Consider the following 21,980-nt stretch of genomic DNA (forward strand, 5'->3'; position numbering starts at 1 on the left):
AAAATTAAAATGATGTTGCCCCCACTGACATATAATGCAAGTTACCGGCCATAAAAATGTCAACTCGATCAATAACTAGGCCTACTCAAAAATTACAATCAGAAAACAAAAAGATGTCCAAACTAATAATATCGACAAGGAATCAACCGCCTACTGGACAAGCCTAATCGAAAGTACTTCGACATGCTGCTGTACCAAGTATCCACAAGCACAGTCTCTTTTCTCTGGAGCCATATTGAATGTGCTATAATCTCAACAGCTTTACTTACTAGGGTTAAAGTGCCTCAGGATTTCCTCTCGCCCTCAGATCCAAAGAAACCACGTGAATAAAATCCAAACACTTCTACTTTTCATTGTAAACTGTTGAACATTCTAATAACGCTGCATTAAAATATTACTTTCCTTGATCGTTGTTAGCCTACACTTGTTTATTTCAAAAAGACGCCGACATCAAACTTTTATCAGAAGGTCAGGCCTACGTCAAAAAATAAATACTCGGTCAACAGTTGTTATTTTGTTGGAATGGCAAAACCATTATTAATTATAAACTATAATCCCTTCTAAAACAATTTTCATCCATGATTTCTTTTATAAAAGTGCCCCTTTGTACTGTATATGAAAGGATTATATGCGCACTATTTTTTCCCGCGTAAGGAAGACTGATAAATCAGACGTCTGAGCCACGGATTCAAAACAAATTCAATCAGCTGTTTTTACAATACTGGGGATCATCTCAAAATTAAGCGAAAAGAAGACGTATGAGATAAATAGAACATCTATAATTGCGTGTTTTGATATTTTGATTTATCCAACTCGCGAATAAATACACTATATCAACTCGTTGGATAAACCAAATATCAAAACACGCAATATAGATATCCTCTATATATCTTTCGTGACATTTCACGTACAATTCACTTTCATTCTATCTCGTTTCTACACAAGATATTGTCGTACATTAGCATGCCTGATTTAGAGTTAGTATATTTTGATAGTTCCTAGTTGTTGCAAATGAAAATATAAAATCAGCTCTCATGCATTGCAACAGTTTGTAGATATGGAAATTACAAAGTTATTGTAGCAAAGAAGGGCGAAAATGCTTGGGATCGAACCCCAGGCCCTTGCATTACTAGTTAGGTTAATATAACCACTGATCTATCCAGGCTGACATATGAAGTATGGTAATATTACTACATCGTAAAATTCAAACCTATTTCGGAAATCATACAAGAATTTTTCATATCGAGATGTCACGCATCTCCTTAAACCCCACTGAGAAAACCGGTTTCTTATAGTATTTTGCAGAATTATATATAAAAATGGAGAGCATAAAAACTTTTTCGTTATCATTTAAGCTTTAAAACTCACAGGTTACTCTTGAGGAAAGGACTGGAGGTAAGAAAACTTGCTGGCGTCGAGTGTAGGTCCGCATAAATTTATAAGACTTTAAAAAAAGATCTGTAATGAAAATTGGTAACTTGCGGTCTACCATATCCGCTAGCCAAGGCTTTCTAATACGCTACTATCCTCCTTAGTTAGCGAAAATTTAATAAAACTACGACAGATGCTTTGTGAGTAGAGAGTAACTAATACATGTAATATTTATCGTATCAACACCTACCGCGAAACAGGACCTCCGATTTAAGGTCATATCCAAAAGAGCAGCGAGACATATATAACCTATCCATAATAATTCTTTCACATCATAGGAAAAGTTCTCTAGTTTAGCCAATCTGAATTTATCGCTATTAGTCAAATTATTAAGTTTTTAACCTGTGAATGAAAAAATTACGTTTTATACATGGTTTTAGCAATCTTGAGCTAGAATATAAACAACATGAAGATGTTTGCATGCTCTTTTGACATTTTGTAACATTTTTGTTCGTGTTCGATGATTCTTATTTTTTTCCTATAATGTTATTCCTTTTATAAACATGTGGCTGTACCCTAACCCGGGGGATCAAGAAACTTACATCCACACTACAATAGACAACTGACAGAATTAATAATTTCCTCTATAATTCTGAATGTAAAAAAAGTATACCTATAAATAGTGACCCCCATCTAGATCAAAGCACTTAACTCTATCCTACCTGAAGATTTTGCATATTGTTCAGATAAATTATATTCTTGTCCTTGTGAAATTTGTAAAATATTTGTCTAATGTTAGTATTATCTATGTTAAAAAGTGGACTCCATTTGAGGGTTTAATATGAAGAAAGTAAGGCCCTATTTTAGCCTTACCTTGACCAAAACTCGAAACTAATACAACCCCCAATGGTTGCTGCAAGTATTTCTATAGCTAACAGCATTATAGACAGGAAAACGTGTTTTGACGTCACTTATTACATCATTTGAAAATTTGACTCCAAAAATAAAATTTTTCTAACAATTCTAAACAATTGTGATAACATTCCTACAATGAAATGTCCAGATTATTTTACACATCCTATTCTCTTACTCCTGTTCACTTTTGATGATTTTAAAATTCTAAATAGCTTTTTAAAAAAATCCAATTCCAAACCCCAAGAAGTATGAATTGTAATAATTCTAATGATGCATTGAAACCTAATCCACGAACTGTATTACGATTTCAGAATTCACCACATATCTGATAATGGAAAATAAATTCATCATGATCTGCATGAAAACCAGGAATATTTTGGCAAAAATTGCTACATTATTTTCCCTACTCATCTGAATTTAAAATCATTGAAGTTAGCTGAGTACTTCATTTGCCATGACATATAAAAGTACACAGATATCTTAATTCATGTGTTTTGAAAACAAAACGGTGCAGTCAGCATTAACATGGTTTTTTTTCTCTCTCCATAGAATTTTATAAATGTGTAAGTAACAAGAGTGAAAATATAGTTTTCCGTAGATTTTCATGTATTATTGAGTATCTTTTTGTGTAAACCACGAAATCTCAAGCACTGAAGAGGAATTAAAAGTGTATCAATTCCCTAGATATTGTCCGTATGATCTTTAGACGGAAATTAATTTAATTCCATGGTAAGTTTAATGGTAACATTCTGTAAATCTGATTTTATTCTGATTTTCACGGGAGGTAACTCTCCAATGTCACACCTCTCTACTACTTTGACATTTAAAAAAAAGGTTCCCTCTATTAAGATTTCGCTAAGTATGAAAAAAAATTCATTGACAAATAATTTGTTCGTGGCACGGGTAGAATAATTTTGTTGACAAGAGGATAGTATTTACTCCAGCTGTGAATCATCAACAAATACCTACCAAAATTATTAAGAAATTAAACCGAAAGTGAATGTGGCATAGAAACACATTTTAGGCTTGATAGATTGTGTTATCGGTCTAGACTTTAAAAATACACAAAACTAGAAATCTGGTCACTTAAGAATTTTAATTAAATTTAATGGTGTTTTTCATCCATATTTACCCAGTATTCAAACGCATATATTTATTGTGCGTTTTGTTTCACGTGTATATGTTGTAATGAATAATTCAATACAGGAATAAACTAACTTTTTCTATCGAGATTTATCATTTCTTCACCCAAGTTTAAATTTGTTATTAATATTTAAATTTGTTTTCAAAATTCAAAATGTTGAGTGTCTATACATTCGTTCTCCTTTGTATATTTTAAATGGGTAAGGAAGAGGTAGCTGCCAAACTTGATAAAGCGAAACTAGGACGTGTTCAATGGGTAAACAAAAGGACAATCCTGTAACATCAAGAGATATGAAGATTTCAGAAAATAAATACCTGTATGTAGTTAATATAGAAAGTCATTACACCTAGAATAACCCGTGATTTAAAATAGAAATTACGATCAGGTTAATTTTGTTTGCGATAAGAATGCTGGTATATAAGTTTCTCCATTTTAAATACATGTAGTATTCAGAATTTATATACATGTAGTGAATGGAGAATCAAGCAACAGTAAGTCAATAAAAATAAAAATACTTTGAAAATATTTCACTTAAAAAGCTAAAATTTGTATCACAAATATGCGGATACATATTCCTTTAGAAGTTATAAAACTAAAACTAAAATCATAAAATGCAAATCAAATTGAACTAATTCTTTATTTTTTATTTAATCCGAGTTACAACTACTGAAGATATATATATATATATATATATATATATATATATATATATATATATATATTCTTTCACTGTGAAATATTCATATGAAATACAGTGAATATATCTATATATATATTCTTTCACTGTGAAATATTCATATGAAATACAGTGAAATGTGTTTCTTGACTTTTATTGTTGGGTAGATTTACTGTATCAAATATTGAATTTTTAAAATTTATATATTGTGATTTTTTTCTATGCTATAGATAAACAACATTTTAATTTATCTACCTATTGTTAACGTTTTAATTTTTCGATAGTTTTATTTTTTGGATTCAATCCATCACTCCAAAATTAAAGTATATCGTTTTAAATTTCTTCAACGAAGTCAAAAAAATCTATCCGCTTTCTTTCTATAATTTTCCGCACTTATTAGTGTTAGAGAATATTTTACCAGTGTTGAAAAGATCTTTTAAGTTTTTTAAGATTGAAAAATAAAATGATAGAGGAGTTGGCTTTAAATTACATGTGTGTGCATGTATTCACTCGTTATTGTCTTTGTTCGTGTGCTTGATACACATGTACGCATGTACATATTGGAATAAAAATGCAAATATTGTCATACGCCTTTATAAATATGTTATCAGTTAACACACGAATGTCAAGTAAATAGGTCCAAATCTGTATCATCTTTAAAAAAAAATCTATCATTGATATGGCTATACACATTTATCCAGTAGGTTGTGTTCACTAAGCCTTGGGATTTTGAATAAATAGCTTTTCTTCTTTAGAATTTAGATACATTCAAATAATTTCCCTTACGCCTCTTACAGAATGTTTCACTTGTGTATGTTTATAGACTCGCCAGGTATTGAGTCACTAATATAGACAGGTATAATCATAGACCGTTATCAACCATGCCCATTGTCCCCAATTGTGGATCCACAAAATGTATCTTGAATTCCCAATGTCACAAGAATTTTGTCAAAAATCAATTTTCAAAAGCAGTTAAATTTCGCTTTATAATTGAAAGTGAAAGAAATAAAAATTTCGGGAATTTTTTAAAAGCCAGTTTTGTTGTAATAAATTGGAGGCAATTCATTAGATTTGAATGTTTCAGAATATGATAATGGAAACTAAAGTAATTATAATTAATTCTGAAATATCTATAAACAATATATAATCTATATAAGCATATATAATTTCATTATAACCTCAAATAAGATAGGGCATGATTAATAAAACCATGATCCTAAACATATAATTTACCCTAGATGACACAACCAAATACAGAAATTATCGTACAAACCAGCCACTGTCGTCAAGTTGTTTCCACCTTGTCACGTGAGAGTGTGCTGGCGGTGGATTGCGAGGGGATACAGTTGGGCGTGGACGGTCCCTTGACTCTAGTGCAAGTGGGAACCTACACTGGAGCCGTATACCTTTTCGATATACATGAAAACAAAAAGCTTCTGACGGATGGTCGCCTGAAATCTTTACTGGAATCAAGCCAAATTGTAAAGGTATTGTGTGTGTGTGTGTGTGTGAAAACGTATATTGTTATACCCCTATAAAACAGTTCCTATATAACTCCTTACCAAAAACGTCCAACATTTCGACTGTTCTGGCAACTGTTGGACTGGGAACTGTTAAAATCGACTGTTGACCGATGACGTCATATGGCGCTAACTCGAGTTATCTTTTCGTGCCGTTTGGATAAAGAGAAATGATGGGTGCACATTTTGTGACAGCAACGGAAGATGAAATTCATTTAATTCTTCAAAGTAGGGACAGCAAGAACATAGAACAATTATTTGTTCATTTTCTAGAATCAATTGTATCAGATGAAGTTTACTTATTTTCATTTTATTCGTGTTAAGGCTATACGCAAGTCACATGATTCTTGGGTCTGCTGATTTGTTTACGTTATGGCGAGGTTCACCGAATTGACTGGTCATGGAATACAGAATTTAGTTGATGAAAAGCAGAGCAGATACACGAAAAATATAATTATTAATTAGGATGTTGGGTTAACACATGGTAATGAGCAAAACGAAAATGCATCCCTCATTAATACAACATCAATTTTACAGGTGATGCACGCCTGTACAAGCGACAGCGCCGCATTGTTTCATCAATTTGATGTGACTTTACAGAATGTGTTCGATACTCAGGTATAACTGAAATAAAGTATGTAGTTCAATGGTCACGTCTCCAGTAGGTACAGGTATATACGTAATAATGTGTGTAATTCATTGTTCAATGTCACAGGCAATTATATCACTTGAGATCGAATTTACCATAGTAACACAACTCTGTGAAGGTGCATCATACGAAAATAATATCACCGAATGAGTTCCTATAAACAACGTTACTATATATATAAGTATCGGCTCAATCCCTGACGGTCGACTTATCATCCTCTGCCTGAGTTTTACATGGAACTGTACTTAATTACCCAAACAGGATTAAAGGACCCATAACGATTTAGAAAATCAAATACTAATTTCCATCAATGAAAGGTGAAGATAACGAACAGTGATCAATCTCATAAATCCCATAAACAATACAAAATATATAGTTTGGCAAACACGGACCCCTGGACACACCAGAGGTGGGATCAGGTGCCTAGGAGAAGAAAGCATTCCCTGTCAACCGGTCACACTCGCCGTGAGCCCAGAGAATTATCCGTAGTTAAACCAGTGTGCCACGAACGGTCTAACAATATTAATTCATTATAGTACATAAATTATGCTAATAACAATTCTCTTTAAAGATACGAATGTCTTATTATGTCTATTTTACCCAAACCACATTAACACAGGTTTTGACAATTTATAATAATGAAATTAATTTGGGTAGTTAGTGGCACCGGTCAAAATGGCTGTGATAATTCAGTGACTTGGAGGTAATACGGACTTGAGTTATTTATTCAAATAATTTGATGGGATTTGGCAGCAGGCTTAGCCTATATAAGCCATCTCCCTAATGATTGAACAGGATGTACATGTACTTCAATTTAGGAATTGGGATAGGAAATTCAACTTAGAAATGATATCTTATGCTGCACATTCTATGTAATAGCGTGTTGCAATGCTCAAACATTCTGTTTAGTCGTATAGTGCCAGGTGCCAGCTAAAAGTCGACCAAAAAAGAATAGGCAATTTTCCGAATTTATTTCTGCACATCTTGGGAAGTATACGGAATTTCGGGATGAACTTTGGTTGTTATGTAGATTGATTGTGTATGAATATATTAGAATACAGAGTAGAATTTTATACCATTTCATGATTTGGTTGATCGTTTTTACATCGGCGAACTTGGGTATCCTATATTTAGAGTTATATATCTTTACTCTTTAATAATTGATTCGAATCCAAGCGATACAATTGGCTGTGTTCAATAAAACACGTTCTATTTGTATTCTTAGCGAAAGTGTCTATAAATCTTAAATACCTATAAACTTCTACCGATAGCAGCACTCTGTTGGCAATGTTTGACTAATGTTTGTTTTTTTTGTATACCTGTACCCCCCAAGATTGCAGATATTATCCTAGAAGAAGAAAAAGGACGCCTTCTTGCCCCAGTGCTGAAATTACAAACCTTGTGTGAAAAGTATTCCTCAGGTGAAAAAGTGTCCGAAAATAAAGAAGAACTAAAGGTGAAAATATAAATCAATCTGAGGTATATTCATGATTAATAAAACGTTCTGTCGTAATATTTTCAGTTCTCATCCGCTTAATTTATTTCTATTTTTCTCAGACTAAATGGACGAAAGGACAAAGCGATTTTTGGGCGTTGCGACCTTTAACAGACGAAATGATTTCATATGCGGCTGGTGATGTGAGGTCGCTGATACCGGAAGTTTACGAAGAACTTAATCGGTAAGAGACAATAGATAAGTATAATGGAGTTTCCCATGAATATTTTGATTTTATACCAAGTTATATGTTCTCTCTATATGTACTTTCATTTTATATCAGATTAAATGTAGTGCTAATAATATATCTTAGCATGGTCGAGGAGAAAAGACTATTGGAAACTTTTCGAGAACGAGTTTTGGAGAACATCAACATTACCATAGACAAAGAAGCAAAGACAAAGAGACGAGAACGAGTAGAGAACTATACAATGCAAATCATCGATTCCATCATTGAAAAATGGCACCCAAGCACCAAACTCGAGGACTTACCAGAGGATGGTGACGAGGTACGCGCACTGAAAAGGATTGACATTGTTAAAGCGAACAAGAAGGGAACATTTATTGATCGGCTGAAAACGGAGAGCGTTCGAAGTGATCTGAACAAATTAGACGATGAACTTTCAGCACAGGGAAGCGAGTACGTCGTGAGCATATTTACTCAGAAGTTTCTTGCCAGCGTTACATGTCATCGAAATAAAACTATAGCAAAGCAAGCAAAGAACATTGAAGGAAGAATACACGAAATTATACTCGAAGATATTGCAACAAAGTGCAGTATGGATACAAGTCTTAGCCATATAACAAAGAGCGAGAAGGCGGTGTTGAGAACTCTGAATCCAGGGAGTACATGCGATGACAACTTCCACCCTATAGTCCTTCGGCTATACTGGAATTTAATGGAGGAGGATTTGGATAGGAACAACAATGTACTCGATAAAAAGGGGAAGGACTTCAAAATGAAAGAAAAACATTATAAAAAATTTAAATTCTTTATAGCCAGCGGGACAGATGTGCCCAAAGTTTTGAAAGAAAAAGGCCGAAAATTAAAGCGTAAACTCGACTCTACGTTCGGAAAGAATGTAGTACCTCGCTGAAAAAGAAAGGTTTTAAAACGATTCATCACATAACATGAACAAGAATTATTCAATGTCACAATTCATCTCAATTATTTCCGGTTTTGATATTGTTTTTATTTGTTTGATTTTTTTTATCTTGAGTTTCAAATAACAGGAACAAAAGCAAAAATAATGAAATAAACATGGAACAATATGAACAGCACAAAGTATACAATGTACATGTACATACATGTAATCAATTGTACATACATATCTACAGATATAATTTATTATGTAATTGCATTATGAAAGCAAATCATCTTTTGACCTTTGATACCTTTGTTTTTTCATTTCTTGAACATTATCATATGTAATCAACTGTCATATAGGAGAGGGCGTACTAAGTTTTAAGAACTTGTGCTCAATCCTTTTGTTAAAACATCTAGACATTACGATATGTTCAAATCAAATTGTTTGTGTTTTGTTGATTTTTTTTAATCTAGTGTTTCAAATTACAGGAACAAAAGCAAAAATAATAAAATAATCATGAAACAGTATAAACATTACAAACTATACGGTGCACATGTATACACCAAGACTGGAAATCACTAGTGAACATCAAGACTAAAAATCACCAGCGAATACCAAGACTGGAAATAGCGAACAAGACTGGAAATAGCGAACAAGACTGGAAATAGCGAACAACAAGACTGGAAATCACTAGCGAACAACAAGACTGGAAATCACTAGTGAACACCAAGACTGGAAATCACTAGCGAACATCAGTGAACAAACTCATCGTCAGTCGTATCAAGAATTCTAGCCACATATGAAATGTTTTTAGATATGTTAACGTTGCTGTTTCTTAATTTTTGATAGTTTTCTGTTTGTTTGTATTTTGTTTCATGTCTCATCTGAGAATGTTCCACTCGTGTAGAGACGTCACCAGCCTCTGTGTGTGAGAATGCAATGACTAATTCCAAGACGTTTAAGTATACTATAAGAACCTGAAGTTTCTAATGTACTCGATTAATATGATTCATGTTATCCATTTCATACGGTGCATAAAATGTATTGCTACTAAAATACAATTGTTCCAAATAAACTTTGAGACCAACACACCAAATAAAGCTTTTTCATAATTCCGTCTTATATTGGTATATTTTATTCACACTGTTCGCCATAATTCCAAATGTGCAAACTTCACTAGAAACGAAAATCTCTTCTACAGTGAGACCCCCAATTTTAATAAAAAAGAAAGTATTTTAGTGTATTTTTTAGTTTAATTTGACACGAAAAATACTTATGAAATTATAATTCAGTGAATTAATGGTAATTTATATTATAAATCCAAAATAAAGTTCAACATTTCTCTCAAAATTTCATGCGCATTTTTACATGCTGATGACAGTGATTATGGATCTCAAAAAAAGTGGTGGGTCAGGATTTCATATTTAATTAAACAGTCTACGTTTCTCAATAATACCTGTATTTATCTCATACGTGTGGTGTATATTGCAAGTGAGATAAAGAATTAGCTTCCGGTCCGAACTACTTTTGACACTGTCCCTGCTTGGATGACATATATTCTGTGTTTATGCATATCGACGCATGAAATAAAGCGTATAACTTGTTATTTTGTATTTATTTAGAATTTCTTTTATAGCAAAATTAAAATGATGTTGCCCCCACTGACATATAATGCAAGTTACCGGCCATAAAAATGTCAACTCGATCAATAACTAGGCCTACTCAAAAATTACAATCAGAAAACAAAAAGATGTCCAAACTAATAATATCGACAAGGAATCAACCGCCTACTGGACAAGCCTAATCGAAAGTACTTCGACATGCTGCTGTACCAAGTATCCACAAGCACAGTCTCTTTTCTCTGGAGCCATATTGAATGTGCTATAATCTCAACAGCTTTACTTACTAGGGTTAAAGTGCCTCAGGATTTCCTCTCGCCCTCAGATCCAAAGAAACCACGTGAATAAAATCCAAACACTTCTACTTTTCATTGTAAACTGTTGAACATTCTAATAACGCTGCATTAAAATATTACTTTCCTTGATCGTTGTTAGCCTACACTTGTTTATTTCAAAAAGACGCCGACATCAAACTTTTATCAGAAGGTCAGGCCTACGTCAAAAAATAAATACTCGGTCAACAGTTGTTATTTTGTTGGAATGGCAAAACCATTATTAATTATAAACTATAATCCCTTCTAAAACAATTTTCATCCATGATTTCTTTTATAAAAGTGCCCCTTTGTACTGTATATGAAAGGATTATATGCGCACTATTTTTTCCCGCGTAAGGAAGACTGATAAATCAGACGTCTGAGCCACGGATTCAAAACAAATTCAATCAGCTGTTTTTACAATACTGGGGATCATCTCAAAATTAAGCGAAAAGAAGACGTATGAGATAAATAGAACATCTATAATTGCGTGTTTTGATATTTTGATTTATCCAACTCGCGAATAAATACACTATATCAACTCGTTGGATAAACCAAATATCAAAACACGCAATATAGATATCCTCTATATATCTTTCGTGACATTTCACGTACAATTCACTTTCATTCTATCTCGTTTCTACACAAGATATTGTCGTACATTAGCATGCCTGATTTAGAGTTAGTATATTTTGATAGTTCCTAGTTGTTGCAAATGAAAATATAAAATCAGCTCTCATGCATTGCAACAGTTTGTAGATATGGAAATTACAAAGTTATTGTAGCAAAGAAGGGCGAAAATGCTTGGGATCGAACCCCAGGCCCTTGCATTACTAGTTAGGTTAATATAACCACTGATCTATCCAGGCTGACATATGAAGTATGGTAATATTACTACATCGTAAAATTCAAACCTATTTCGGAAATCATACAAGAATTTTTCATATCGAGATGTCACGCATCTCCTTAAACCCCACTGAGAAAACCGGTTTCTTATAGTATTTTGCAGAATTATATATAAAAATGGAGAGCATAAAAACTTTTTCGTTATCATTTAAGCTTTAAAACTCACAGGTTACTCTTGAGGAAAGGACTGGAGGTAAGAAAACTTGCTGGCGTCGAGTGTAGGTCCGCATAAATTTATAAGACTTTAAAAAAAGATCTGTAATGAAAATTGGTAACTTGCGGTCTACCATATCCGCTAGCCAAGGCTTTCTAATACGCTACTATCCTCCTTAGTTAGCGAAAATTTAATAAAACTACGACAGATGCTTTGTGAGTAGAGAGTAACTAATACATGTAATATTTATCGTATCAACACCTACCGCGAAACAGGACCTCCGATTTAAGGTCATATCCAAAAGAGCAGCGAGACATATATAACCTATCCATAATAATTCTTTCACATCATAGGAAAAGTTCTCTAGTTTAGCCAATCTGAATTTATCGCTATTAGTCAAATTATTAAGTTTTTAACCTGTGAATGAAAAAATTACGTTTTATACATGGTTTTAGCAATCTTGAGCTAGAATATAAACAACATGAAGATGTTTGCATGCTCTTTTGACATTTTGTAACATTTTTGTTCGTGTTCGATGATTCTTATTTTTTTCCTATAATGTTATTCCTTTTATAAACATGTGGCTGTACCCTAACCCGGGGGATCAAGAAACTTACATCCACACTACAATAGACAACTGACAGAATTAATAATTTCCTCTATAATTCTGAATGTAAAAAAAGTATACCTATAAATAGTGACCCCCATCTAGATCAAAGCACTTAACTCTATCCTACCTGAAGATTTTGCATATTGTTCAGATAAATTATATTCTTGTCCTTGTGAAATTTGTAAAATATTTGTCTAATGTTAGTATTATCTATGTTAAAAAGTGGACTCCATTTGAGGGTTTAATATGAAGAAAGTAAGGCCCTATTTTAGCCTTACCTTGACCAAAACTCGAAACTAATACAACCCCCAATGGTTGCTGCAAGTATTTCTATAGCTAACAGCATTATAGACAGGAAAACGTGTTTTGACGTCACTTATTACATCATTTGAAAATTTGACTCCAAAAATAAAATTTTTCTAACAATTCTAAACAATTGTGATAACATTCCTACAATGAAATGTCCAGATTATTTTACACATCCTATTCTCTTACTCCTGTTCACTTTTGATGATTTTAAAATTCTAAATAGCTTTTTAAAAAAATCCAATTCCAAACCCCAAGAAGTATGAATTGTAATAATTCTAATGATGCATTGAAACCTAATCCACGAACTGTATTACGATTTCAGAATTCACCACATATCTGATAATGGAAAATAAATTCATCATGATCTGCATGAAAACCAGGAATATTTTGGCAAAAATTGCTACATTATTTTCCCTACTCATCTGAATTTAAAATCATTGAAGTTAGCTGAGTACTTCATTTGCCATGACATATAAAAGTACACAGATATCTTAATTCATGTGTTTTGAAAACAAAACGGTGCAGTCAGCATTAACATGGTTTTTTTTCTCTCTCCATAGAATTTTATAAATGTGTAAGTAACAAGAGTGAAAATATAGTTTTCCGTAGATTTTCATGTATTATTGAGTATCTTTTTGTGTAAACCACGAAATCTCAAGCACTGAAGAGGAATTAAAAGTGTATCAATTCCCTAGATATTGTCCGTATGATCTTTAGACGGAAATTAATTTAATTCCATGGTAAGTTTAATGGTAACATTCTGTAAATCTGATTTTATTCTGATTTTCACGGGAGGTAACTCTCCAATGTCACACCTCTCTACTACTTTGACATTTAAAAAAAAGGTTCCCTCTATTAAGATTTCGCTAAGTATGAAAAAAAATTCATTGACAAATAATTTGTTCGTGGCACGGGTAGAATAATTTTGTTGACAAGAGGATAGTATTTACTCCAGCTGTGAATCATCAACAAATACCTACCAAAATTATTAAGAAATTAAACCGAAAGTGAATGTGGCATAGAAACACATTTTAGGCTTGATAGATTGTGTTATCGGTCTAGACTTTAAAAATACACAAAACTAGAAATCTGGTCACTTAAGAATTTTAATTAAATTTAATGGTGTTTTTCATCCATATTTACCCAGTATTCAAACGCATATATTTATTGTGCGTTTTGTTTCACGTGTATATGTTGTAATGAATAATTCAATACAGGAATAAACTAACTTTTTCTATCGAGATTTATCATTTCTTCACCCAAGTTTAAATTTGTTATTAATATTTAAATTTGTTTTCAAAATTCAAAATGTTGAGTGTCTATACATTCGTTCTCCTTTGTATATTTTAAATGGGTAAGGAAGAGGTAGCTGCCAAACTTGATAAAGCGAAACTAGGACGTGTTCAATGGGTAAACAAAAGGACAATCCTGTAACATCAAGAGATATGAAGATTTCAGAAAATAAATACCTGTATGTAGTTAATATAGAAAGTCATTACACCTAGAATAACCCGTGATTTAAAATAGAAATTACGATCAGGTTAATTTTTTTTGCGATAAGAATGCTGGTATATAAGTTTCTCCATTTTAAATACATGTAGTATTCAGAATTTATATACATGTAGTGAATGGAGAATCAAGCAACAGTAAGTCAATAAAAATAAAAATACTTTGAAAATATTTCACTTAAAAAGCTAAAATTTGTATCACAAATATGCGGATACATATTCCTTTAGAAGTTATAAAACTAAAACTAAAATCATAAAATGCAAATCAAATTGAACTAATTCTTTATTTTTTATTTAATCCGAGTTACAACTACTGAAGATATATATATATATATATATATATATATATATATATATATATATATTCTTTCACTGTGAAATATTCATATGAAATACAGTGAATATATCTATATATATATTCTTTCACTGTGAAATATTCATATGAAATACAGTGAAATGTGTTTCTTGACTTTTATTGTTGGGTAGATTTACTGTATCAAATATTGAATTTTTAAAATTTATATATTGTGATTTTTTTCTATGCTATAGATAAACAACATTTTAATTTATCTACCTATTGTTAACGTTTTAATTTTTCGATAGTTTTATTTTTTGGATTCAATCCATCACTCCAAAATTAAAGTATATCGTTTTAAATTTCTTCAACGAAGTCAAAAAAATCTATCCGCTTTCTTTCTATAATTTTCCGCACTTATTAGTGTTAGAGAATATTTTACCAGTGTTGAAAAGATCTTTTAAGTTTTTTAAGATTGAAAAATAAAATGATAGAGGAGTTGGCTTTAAATTACATGTGTGTGCATGTATTCACTCGTTATTGTCTTTGTTCGTGTGCTTGATACACATGTACGCATGTACATATTGGAATAAAAATGCAAATATTGTCATACGCCTTTATAAATATGTTATCAGTTAACACACGAATGTCAAGTAAATAGGTCCAAATCTGTATCATCTTTAAAAAAAAATCTATCATTGATATGGCTATACACATTTATCCAGTAGGTTGTGTTCACTAAGCCTTGGGATTTTGAATAAATAGCTTTTCTTCTTTAGAATTTAGATACATTCAAATAATTTCCCTTACGCCTCTTACAGAATGTTTCACTTGTGTATGTTTATAGACTCGCCAGGTATTGAGTCACTAATATAGACAGGTATAATCATAGACCGTTATCAACCATGCCCATTGTCCCCAATTGTGGATCCACAAAATGTATCTTGAATTCCCAATGTCACAAGAATTTTGTCAAAAATCAATTTTCAAAAGCAGTTAAATTTCGCTTTATAATTGAAAGTGAAAGAAATAAAAATTTCGGGAATTTTTTAAAAGCCAGTTTTGTTGTAATAAATTGGAGGCAATTCATTAGATTTGAATGTTTCAGAATATGATAATGGAAACTAAAGTAATTATAATTAATTCTGAAATATCTATAAACAATATATAATCTATATAAGCATATATAATTTCATTATAACCTCAAATAAGATAGGGCATGATTAATAAAACCATGATCCTAAACATATAATTTACCCTAGATGACACAACCAAATACAGAAATTATCGTACAAACCAGCCACTGTCGTCAAGTTGTTTCCACCTTGTCACGTGAGAGTGTGCTGGCGGTGGATTGCGAGGGGATACAGTTGGGCGTGGACGGTCCCTTGACTCTAGTGCAAGTGGGAACCTACACTGGAGCCGTATACCTTTTCGATATACATGAAAACAAAAAGCTTCTGACGGATGGTCGCCTGAAATCTTTACTGGAATCAAGCCAAATTGTAAAGGTATTGTGTGTGTGTGTGTGTGTGAAAACGTATATTGTTATACCCCTATAAAACAGTTCCTATATAACTCCTTACCAAAAACGTCCAACATTTCGACTGTTCTGGCAACTGTTGGACTGGGAACTGTTAAAATCGACTGTTGACCGATGACGTCATATGGCGCTAACTCGAGTTATCTTTTCGTGCCGTTTGGATAAAGAGAAATGATGGGTGCACATTTTGTGACAGCAACGGAAGATGAAATTCATTTAATTCTTCAAAGTAGGGACAGCAAGAACATAGAACAATTATTTGTTCATTTTCTAGAATCAATTGTATCAGATGAAGTTTACTTATTTTCATTTTATTCGTGTTAAGGCTATACGCAAGTCACATGATTCTTGGGTCTGCTGATTTGTTTACGTTATGGCGAGGTTCACCGAATTGACTGGTCATGGAATACAGAATTTAGTTGATGAAAAGCAGAGCAGATACACGAAAAATATAATTATTAATTAGGATGTTGGGTATGTTTTCTTTCAAACTAGTGGAATCGGTGATAATTGTACGCAATCACACCGTCCCGTTTAAAGTCAACAAACCAGACCGTGCACCTAGTAAAAACAACCTTAAAAATGAGGGTGTATAACAAAACAGTTATTAACTGGGTCCTCGGACAACAGCTGTTTTGTTTGACCCTCGAACGGATCGGTTACCCTCAGCCTACGGCCTCGGGCAACAGACCCGTTCTCGGGTCAAACAAAACAGCTGTTGTCCTCGAACCCAGTCAATAACTAACTTTATGGTCATACTGAAGAAATTTACATCACTTTTACAGGTGATGCACGCCTGCACCAGCGACAGCGCCGCATTGTTTCATCAATTCAATGTGACTTTACAGAATGTGTTCGATACTCAGGTACACTATCATAACACTGTATATAATTGGTAACATTGTACAGATTAATTCCATGCTCAGAGGAAGTAGTTTTTTATCCTTGGGAAAATACAGTAGATAATCGTGGATTTGTGCATAACACACACTCACAAGATGTTATGCATTGTCATTATCGTTATAACGATCAAACCTGTCATTAGGTCGAATGCTGTCTGACATGTTTCATATCAATTGTTGGACTGTTTGTTTTATATGTAAAGTAATTCTGACATGGATAACTCGGTTTACCTGATCAAGATGTAGGGGTTACGGCGTGTGTGACCGGTCAACAGGAGATGCTTTAGGCATGATGTGTCCACAGGAGTCCGTGTTTGTCCTGCTGTTAATTGTTTATTCTTTATTGGAATTGTAAATTGATAACTGGACGTTATTTTTACATATACATTAGAACCAGTAGATCACGGCAGTTCTAGTAATGGTCAATAGTCTTTGATTAACAAATCTATGTGTATATGTTAGGTTGCAGATATTGTCATAGAAGAACAAAATGGACGTCTTCTTGCCCCAGTCCTGAAATTACAGACCTTGTGCGAAAAGTATTCAGATGGAGGCAAAGTCTCAGAAAATAAAGATGAACTAAAGGTAGATACACATTGATATATAACGCGGGTTGATAAAAGTTGTGTGTGTTGTATATTCCTTGTAATCCCGAGCCCGAGGCGCACAGTACAGTCAATCCCCGATATAGAATAAAGAGAAAAATCCCAATAACTGTTTCTTTCTTTGCTGTTTTCATCAACACTGTGACAATTCACTCGTTAATTGTGATATTCAGAGAACTAATAGTAAAATTCTTGAAATGAGACAAAGAGGCATTTGGGTGACTTGTTGAATTTAAAAATTGAAGTCACAAAACAAAATGTTCAAATCAATATCTGAGAGTAGAGAGTGCTGCAAAGATGATAATCTGGTGGTAGAATGACAAGAGGCTGAATAGTCCTAGACGAGATTCTCTACTTTTCAAAGCCATACCCATCTGCAACTTTTGTCTATCTGACACCCGTTGATAAACAAAACATACACTTTGAAGTCTCGTTACAGCCATGATTTGTGACTCCGCACAATTTTGACGTAATAAAATGGTTACACCAGTCACTCGATGTGATTAGTATACGCACTATTGTTACAGTTTTGTCATAAATCAACAGAGCAAATCTCCCTACTGGCTTACATACAAACCGTGCCTCATCACAATAGGAATGCCTTGGGTATTGCCACCTACGACCCGACTTCATGTCAGGTTTGGATACATACTTCTCGTGCGAAGACACGGGACAATACATTGATCCTGGTTCTTCAGGTGTAACACAGATAAATTTTCTTTATCCTTCTTTGTTTTTTTCTCTCGACAAGTAATATAATCGCATTAGAACGCTTAATAAACCAATCAAATCAGTAGTGTGGTAAATACCAGTATCAAACTCCCGGTACCTCAGTGGTAGACCGTTCGCTTCGTAACCGTGAGGTCGCGTCAAACCTATGACGTTCACATGGGTAGTGACTGCTTCTTCGCTAAACGCTCGGCATTTAGTAGTGAGAATCACAGGTCATTCGGATGTGAGTTTAAAAACGGAGGTCCCTTGTCACGGCAGGCATTGGCACGTTAGAGAACCCTCACTGCTACGGCCCTGAGTGCTAAGCATATATCTGATTTTGTGGTACATATACTTCACCTACAGCTGGTGACATCTCCATATGACTAGTGAAAAATTATCGATGCCTTTTGTCGACATGTTGCTCAGTTCTGATCAATTTATTTCTACTTTTTTCAGACAAAGTGGACGAAAGGACAAAACGATTTTTGGGCATTGCGACCTTTAACAGATGAAATGATTTCATATGCAGCTGGTGATGTGAGGTCGCTGATACCGGAAGTTTACGAAGAACTAAAGCGGTAAGAGACAACAGATAAATACAATGGAGTTTCCCATGAGTATTTTGATTTTATACCAAGTCATGTGTTCTCTCTATATGTACTTTCATTTTATATGATAATCAGATTAAGTGCAGTACAAAATATTATTTTAGCATGATCGAAAAGAATAGACTATTGGAAACTTTTCGAGAACGAGTTTTAGAGAACATCAACATTACCATAGACGAAGAAGCAAAGACAAAGAGACGAAAACGAGTAGAGAACTATACAATGCAAATCATCGATTCCATCATTGAAAAATGGGAACCAAGCACCAAACTCGAGGACTTACCAGAGGATGGTGACGAAGTACGCGCACTGAAAAGGATTGACGATAGAGATGCTCGCAAAAAGTCAGAATTTATTGACCGGTTAAAAACGGAAATTATCCAAAATGATCTGAAAGAATTGGATGATGAACTTACATCTGAGGGAAGCGAGCATATCGTAAAAAGGTATACACTTCCATTTCTTTCAAGAACTGTAAACCATCCAAACAAAGCAATGGGAAAGCAAGCAAAGCAATTGAAAGACAAAGTACAGAAAATCCTTCTGAACGACATTGAGTCAAAATGCAGCACTGAAACAAGGCTTAGCCATTTAACAAACAGCGAGAAGGATGTGTTGAGGTCCTTGAAACCAAGTAGCACATACGATGACGACTTTCCCGAAATCGTTCTTCGTTTATACTGGATTTTAATGGAAGAAGATTTGGAGAGAATGTATGACTTGTTGGCGGACAAAGGGAAAGACTTCAAAATGAAAGACCACTATTATAGAAAAATTAAATACTTCATTGCCAGAGGGACAGATGTACCAGTGGTTTTGAAAGAAAAGGCCCGAAAATTAAAACGAAGACTCGATTCAACATTTGGACGCGACGTAGTACCGCGCTGAGAATATTTTAAGACTGTTATATCATTTTGATATGTAACACATTATACTCCTTTTAATTAAGATGTGTTATAATTATTATTAAGATAGGGCAAAACAGTGACTTGAAAAATAAATTGATAAATACTTGGTAAATCTTAAATAGCCGACCCTTATTACAAATGCGTCAAAATCATGCGAGGGTTCTTTTCATGGACAGGGAAATGTTACCTTCCTAAAAATCAATGATACCAGATGATGATTACCTCATAACCCTGTTCATATTTCGCTGAGATTAATTCATGTCTGAAATCCAGTGTTTTTAATAGTGATATCAATGTTTTAAGTAAAACGTGGGATTACTACGCAAAAGGTGAATTTATGAAAAAACAACGAGTAAAAAGTTTTGTTTTTCAAAACGCTTAAAATGCAAAATTTTTATGGACTTAATACGTCATGGTAATATGAAGTCCGGAAACTTACCTCAATATTACTCCTTTGTGCTCTCGCACTAATACAGACGCATTTTATCATCATATACACTTACACAGATCTTCAATGCTTAACCCCCCCCCCCCCAAAAAAAAACCCCACCAACCATACAGATGAAATTCATTCTGAACACGTTTTTGGAATTGAACGGGAATTCGAAAATGAAGGAAATTATCTATTTGATCATAATTTGTAATATATAATGGACAGATACTATGTTGTGTACTAGGCCTACTTATATTCAATTGACACCTGTGACATAGATTGTTCTAGAGAGTTGGATTTTACTTCTTGTTGTATGCTGCTTGCACTCGATTAACACCTGTGACCTAGATTGTTCTAGAGCTCATGTTTAGTAGAAATATGACGTAATGGTTGCACCATTGTCTTTCAAGATTGTACTAGAAAATTCATTCCTACTATAAGTACAATGAAAAACTCTGATTTAAAAAAACTCTTGGCATGTTTGGATTATTTCATACCTAATTTTGTGTGTGCATGGGTTTTCAAATTTATTGTTTACCTACCGTAAGTTAGTATTTTGCTATTGTTACAAATTTCTTTCAATTATTCATTGTAAATAAATCTTATTAATTGTTTGATTACCTTTGTTAGTAAATTCTGCTGCTGTATTATCAAGGGTAATTCTGATCCATAACCGTTTGCCTTGGCCTCTTGTGTACATCGTGGGATTTCCCGGCAGATATCATACACAATGAACGCGTTATTTGTTGAAACAATAAAATAATTATCATATACACCCTCAGATATCCGGACGCTTCAGTTTCCTCACGATTTGTTTGGGAGCGGATATTTTTAACGTTATTTTGTCTGGTTTTCCCCGGAATTCCGCGTTTCGGGCGGTCTTATTTTCAAACCTCAAAAAGCATTTTTACAGTATATATTTGGTTTATTTATCTTTAATTGGTTTTCAACTCTAACCATCTTTGCGAACTTTGGTGTTAATTGTTGTAAACATACTGATCCGTGCGTCTGTCTTTCTCTTTTAATAAGATCACCTATTATCCATTACTCATTGCGAAGATATTAGGTACACTAGACTCTCACTTGTCTTGACCTGTCTTCTTGTCGAAGTAAATTAACTTAAATTAATTTCAATCCTTTAATTTCCATTTCAAAGTTTGACCAGTAAAATCGAAAATATTCTGTAACAGGAAGGGAGAAAATGCAACGGACCAGACCGGGATTCGAACCCGGATCTCCTAAATCTCTGGTCAGGTGCTCTACCAACTGAACAATTTGGTCACCGGCGATCAAACCCGTCTGACCACAACATTTCTTCCCCTCAAATGTCCCCAGTCTCCACATATTGAAGACATCAACCTAGGATTTTCACCTGTCAGTTCCAGGGGATGGTCGGCATCAGAAAAAGAGAAAATGTAAATCTCCCTTTCTGTCACATTATTTTCATAATGCTGTTTGTAGACCTGACACCGTAGTTTCATAACGATGACTCCCTATACACTATTTTACATATACTTCATTATTTGACCACATGTATTTTGATGATATCATAATACTACAATCGATGAAAACTTGAATCTTTATAGTCACTAATGTGATTAGCGGAAGTATTTGGGTTAGTGTGGATGAGTGTTTAAATTTAAGCTGTATGGTCCGATGTAACTTATCTATTATATTTTGTACAAAATTACTTT

At 33.5% G+C, this 21,980-nt stretch overlaps 2 protein-coding genes across 6 annotated transcripts; both read left to right on the plus strand.

Moving 5' to 3' along the window:
* The first annotated feature begins 3,798 nt into the window (after positions 1-3,798).
* On the plus strand, positions 3,799-9,970 carry LOC130051612 (uncharacterized). 4 transcript variants are annotated; one of them, XM_056153751.1, is made up of 6 exons: positions 3,799-3,921; positions 5,345-5,593; positions 6,164-6,244; positions 7,609-7,731; positions 7,833-7,954; positions 8,054-9,970. In XM_056153751.1, the coding sequence occupies exons 1-6, from the start codon at positions 3,904-3,906 to the stop codon at positions 8,865-8,867; spliced, it is 1,407 nt and encodes a 468-aa protein (XP_056009726.1). In that variant the 5' UTR covers positions 3,799-3,903; the 3' UTR covers positions 8,868-9,970. The 4 variants fall into 4 exon arrangements, with proteins under 4 accessions (XP_056009726.1, XP_056009727.1, XP_056009728.1 ...); XM_056153752.1 differs by having other exon boundaries at positions 8,084-9,970; XM_056153753.1 differs by lacking the exon at positions 6,164-6,244.
* Positions 9,971-14,316: 4,346 nt separating this feature from the next.
* Positions 14,317-20,900, plus strand: LOC130051613 (piRNA biogenesis protein EXD1-like). Of its 2 annotated transcripts, XM_056153755.1 has the most exons (6): positions 14,317-14,416; positions 15,836-16,084; positions 16,902-16,982; positions 17,481-17,603; positions 18,794-18,915; positions 19,050-20,900. In XM_056153755.1, exons 1-6 carry the CDS (start codon positions 14,399-14,401, stop codon positions 19,831-19,833), a joined length of 1,377 nt encoding a protein of 458 aa, XP_056009730.1. In that variant the 5' UTR covers positions 14,317-14,398; the 3' UTR covers positions 19,834-20,900. The 2 variants fall into 2 exon arrangements, with proteins under 2 accessions (XP_056009730.1, XP_056009731.1); XM_056153756.1 differs by lacking the exon at positions 16,902-16,982.
* Positions 20,901-21,980: the final 1,080 nt, after the last annotated feature.

Source organism: Ostrea edulis, chromosome 2, assembly GCF_947568905.1.
Source record: "Ostrea edulis chromosome 2, xbOstEdul1.1, whole genome shotgun sequence".
In the NCBI taxonomy this organism is placed as follows: Eukaryota; Metazoa; Mollusca; class Bivalvia; order Ostreida; family Ostreidae; genus Ostrea; species Ostrea edulis.

Coding starts and splice junctions, on each gene's coding strand:
- LOC130051612 (XM_056153751.1), top strand. Junction 5,594..6,163: donor AATCAAGCCAAATTGTAAAG/GTATTGTGTGTG, acceptor TCAATTTTACAG/GTGATGCACGCCTGTACAAG. Junction 7,955..8,053: donor GTTTACGAAGAACTTAATCG/GTAAGAGACAAT, acceptor ATTTTATATCAG/ATTAAATGTAGTGCTAATAA.
- LOC130051613 (XM_056153755.1), top strand. Junction 16,983..17,480: donor AGAATGTGTTCGATACTCAG/GTACACTATCAT, acceptor TGTATATGTTAG/GTTGCAGATATTGTCATAGA. Junction 18,916..19,049: donor GTTTACGAAGAACTAAAGCG/GTAAGAGACAAC, acceptor ATATTATTTTAG/CATGATCGAAAAGAATAGAC.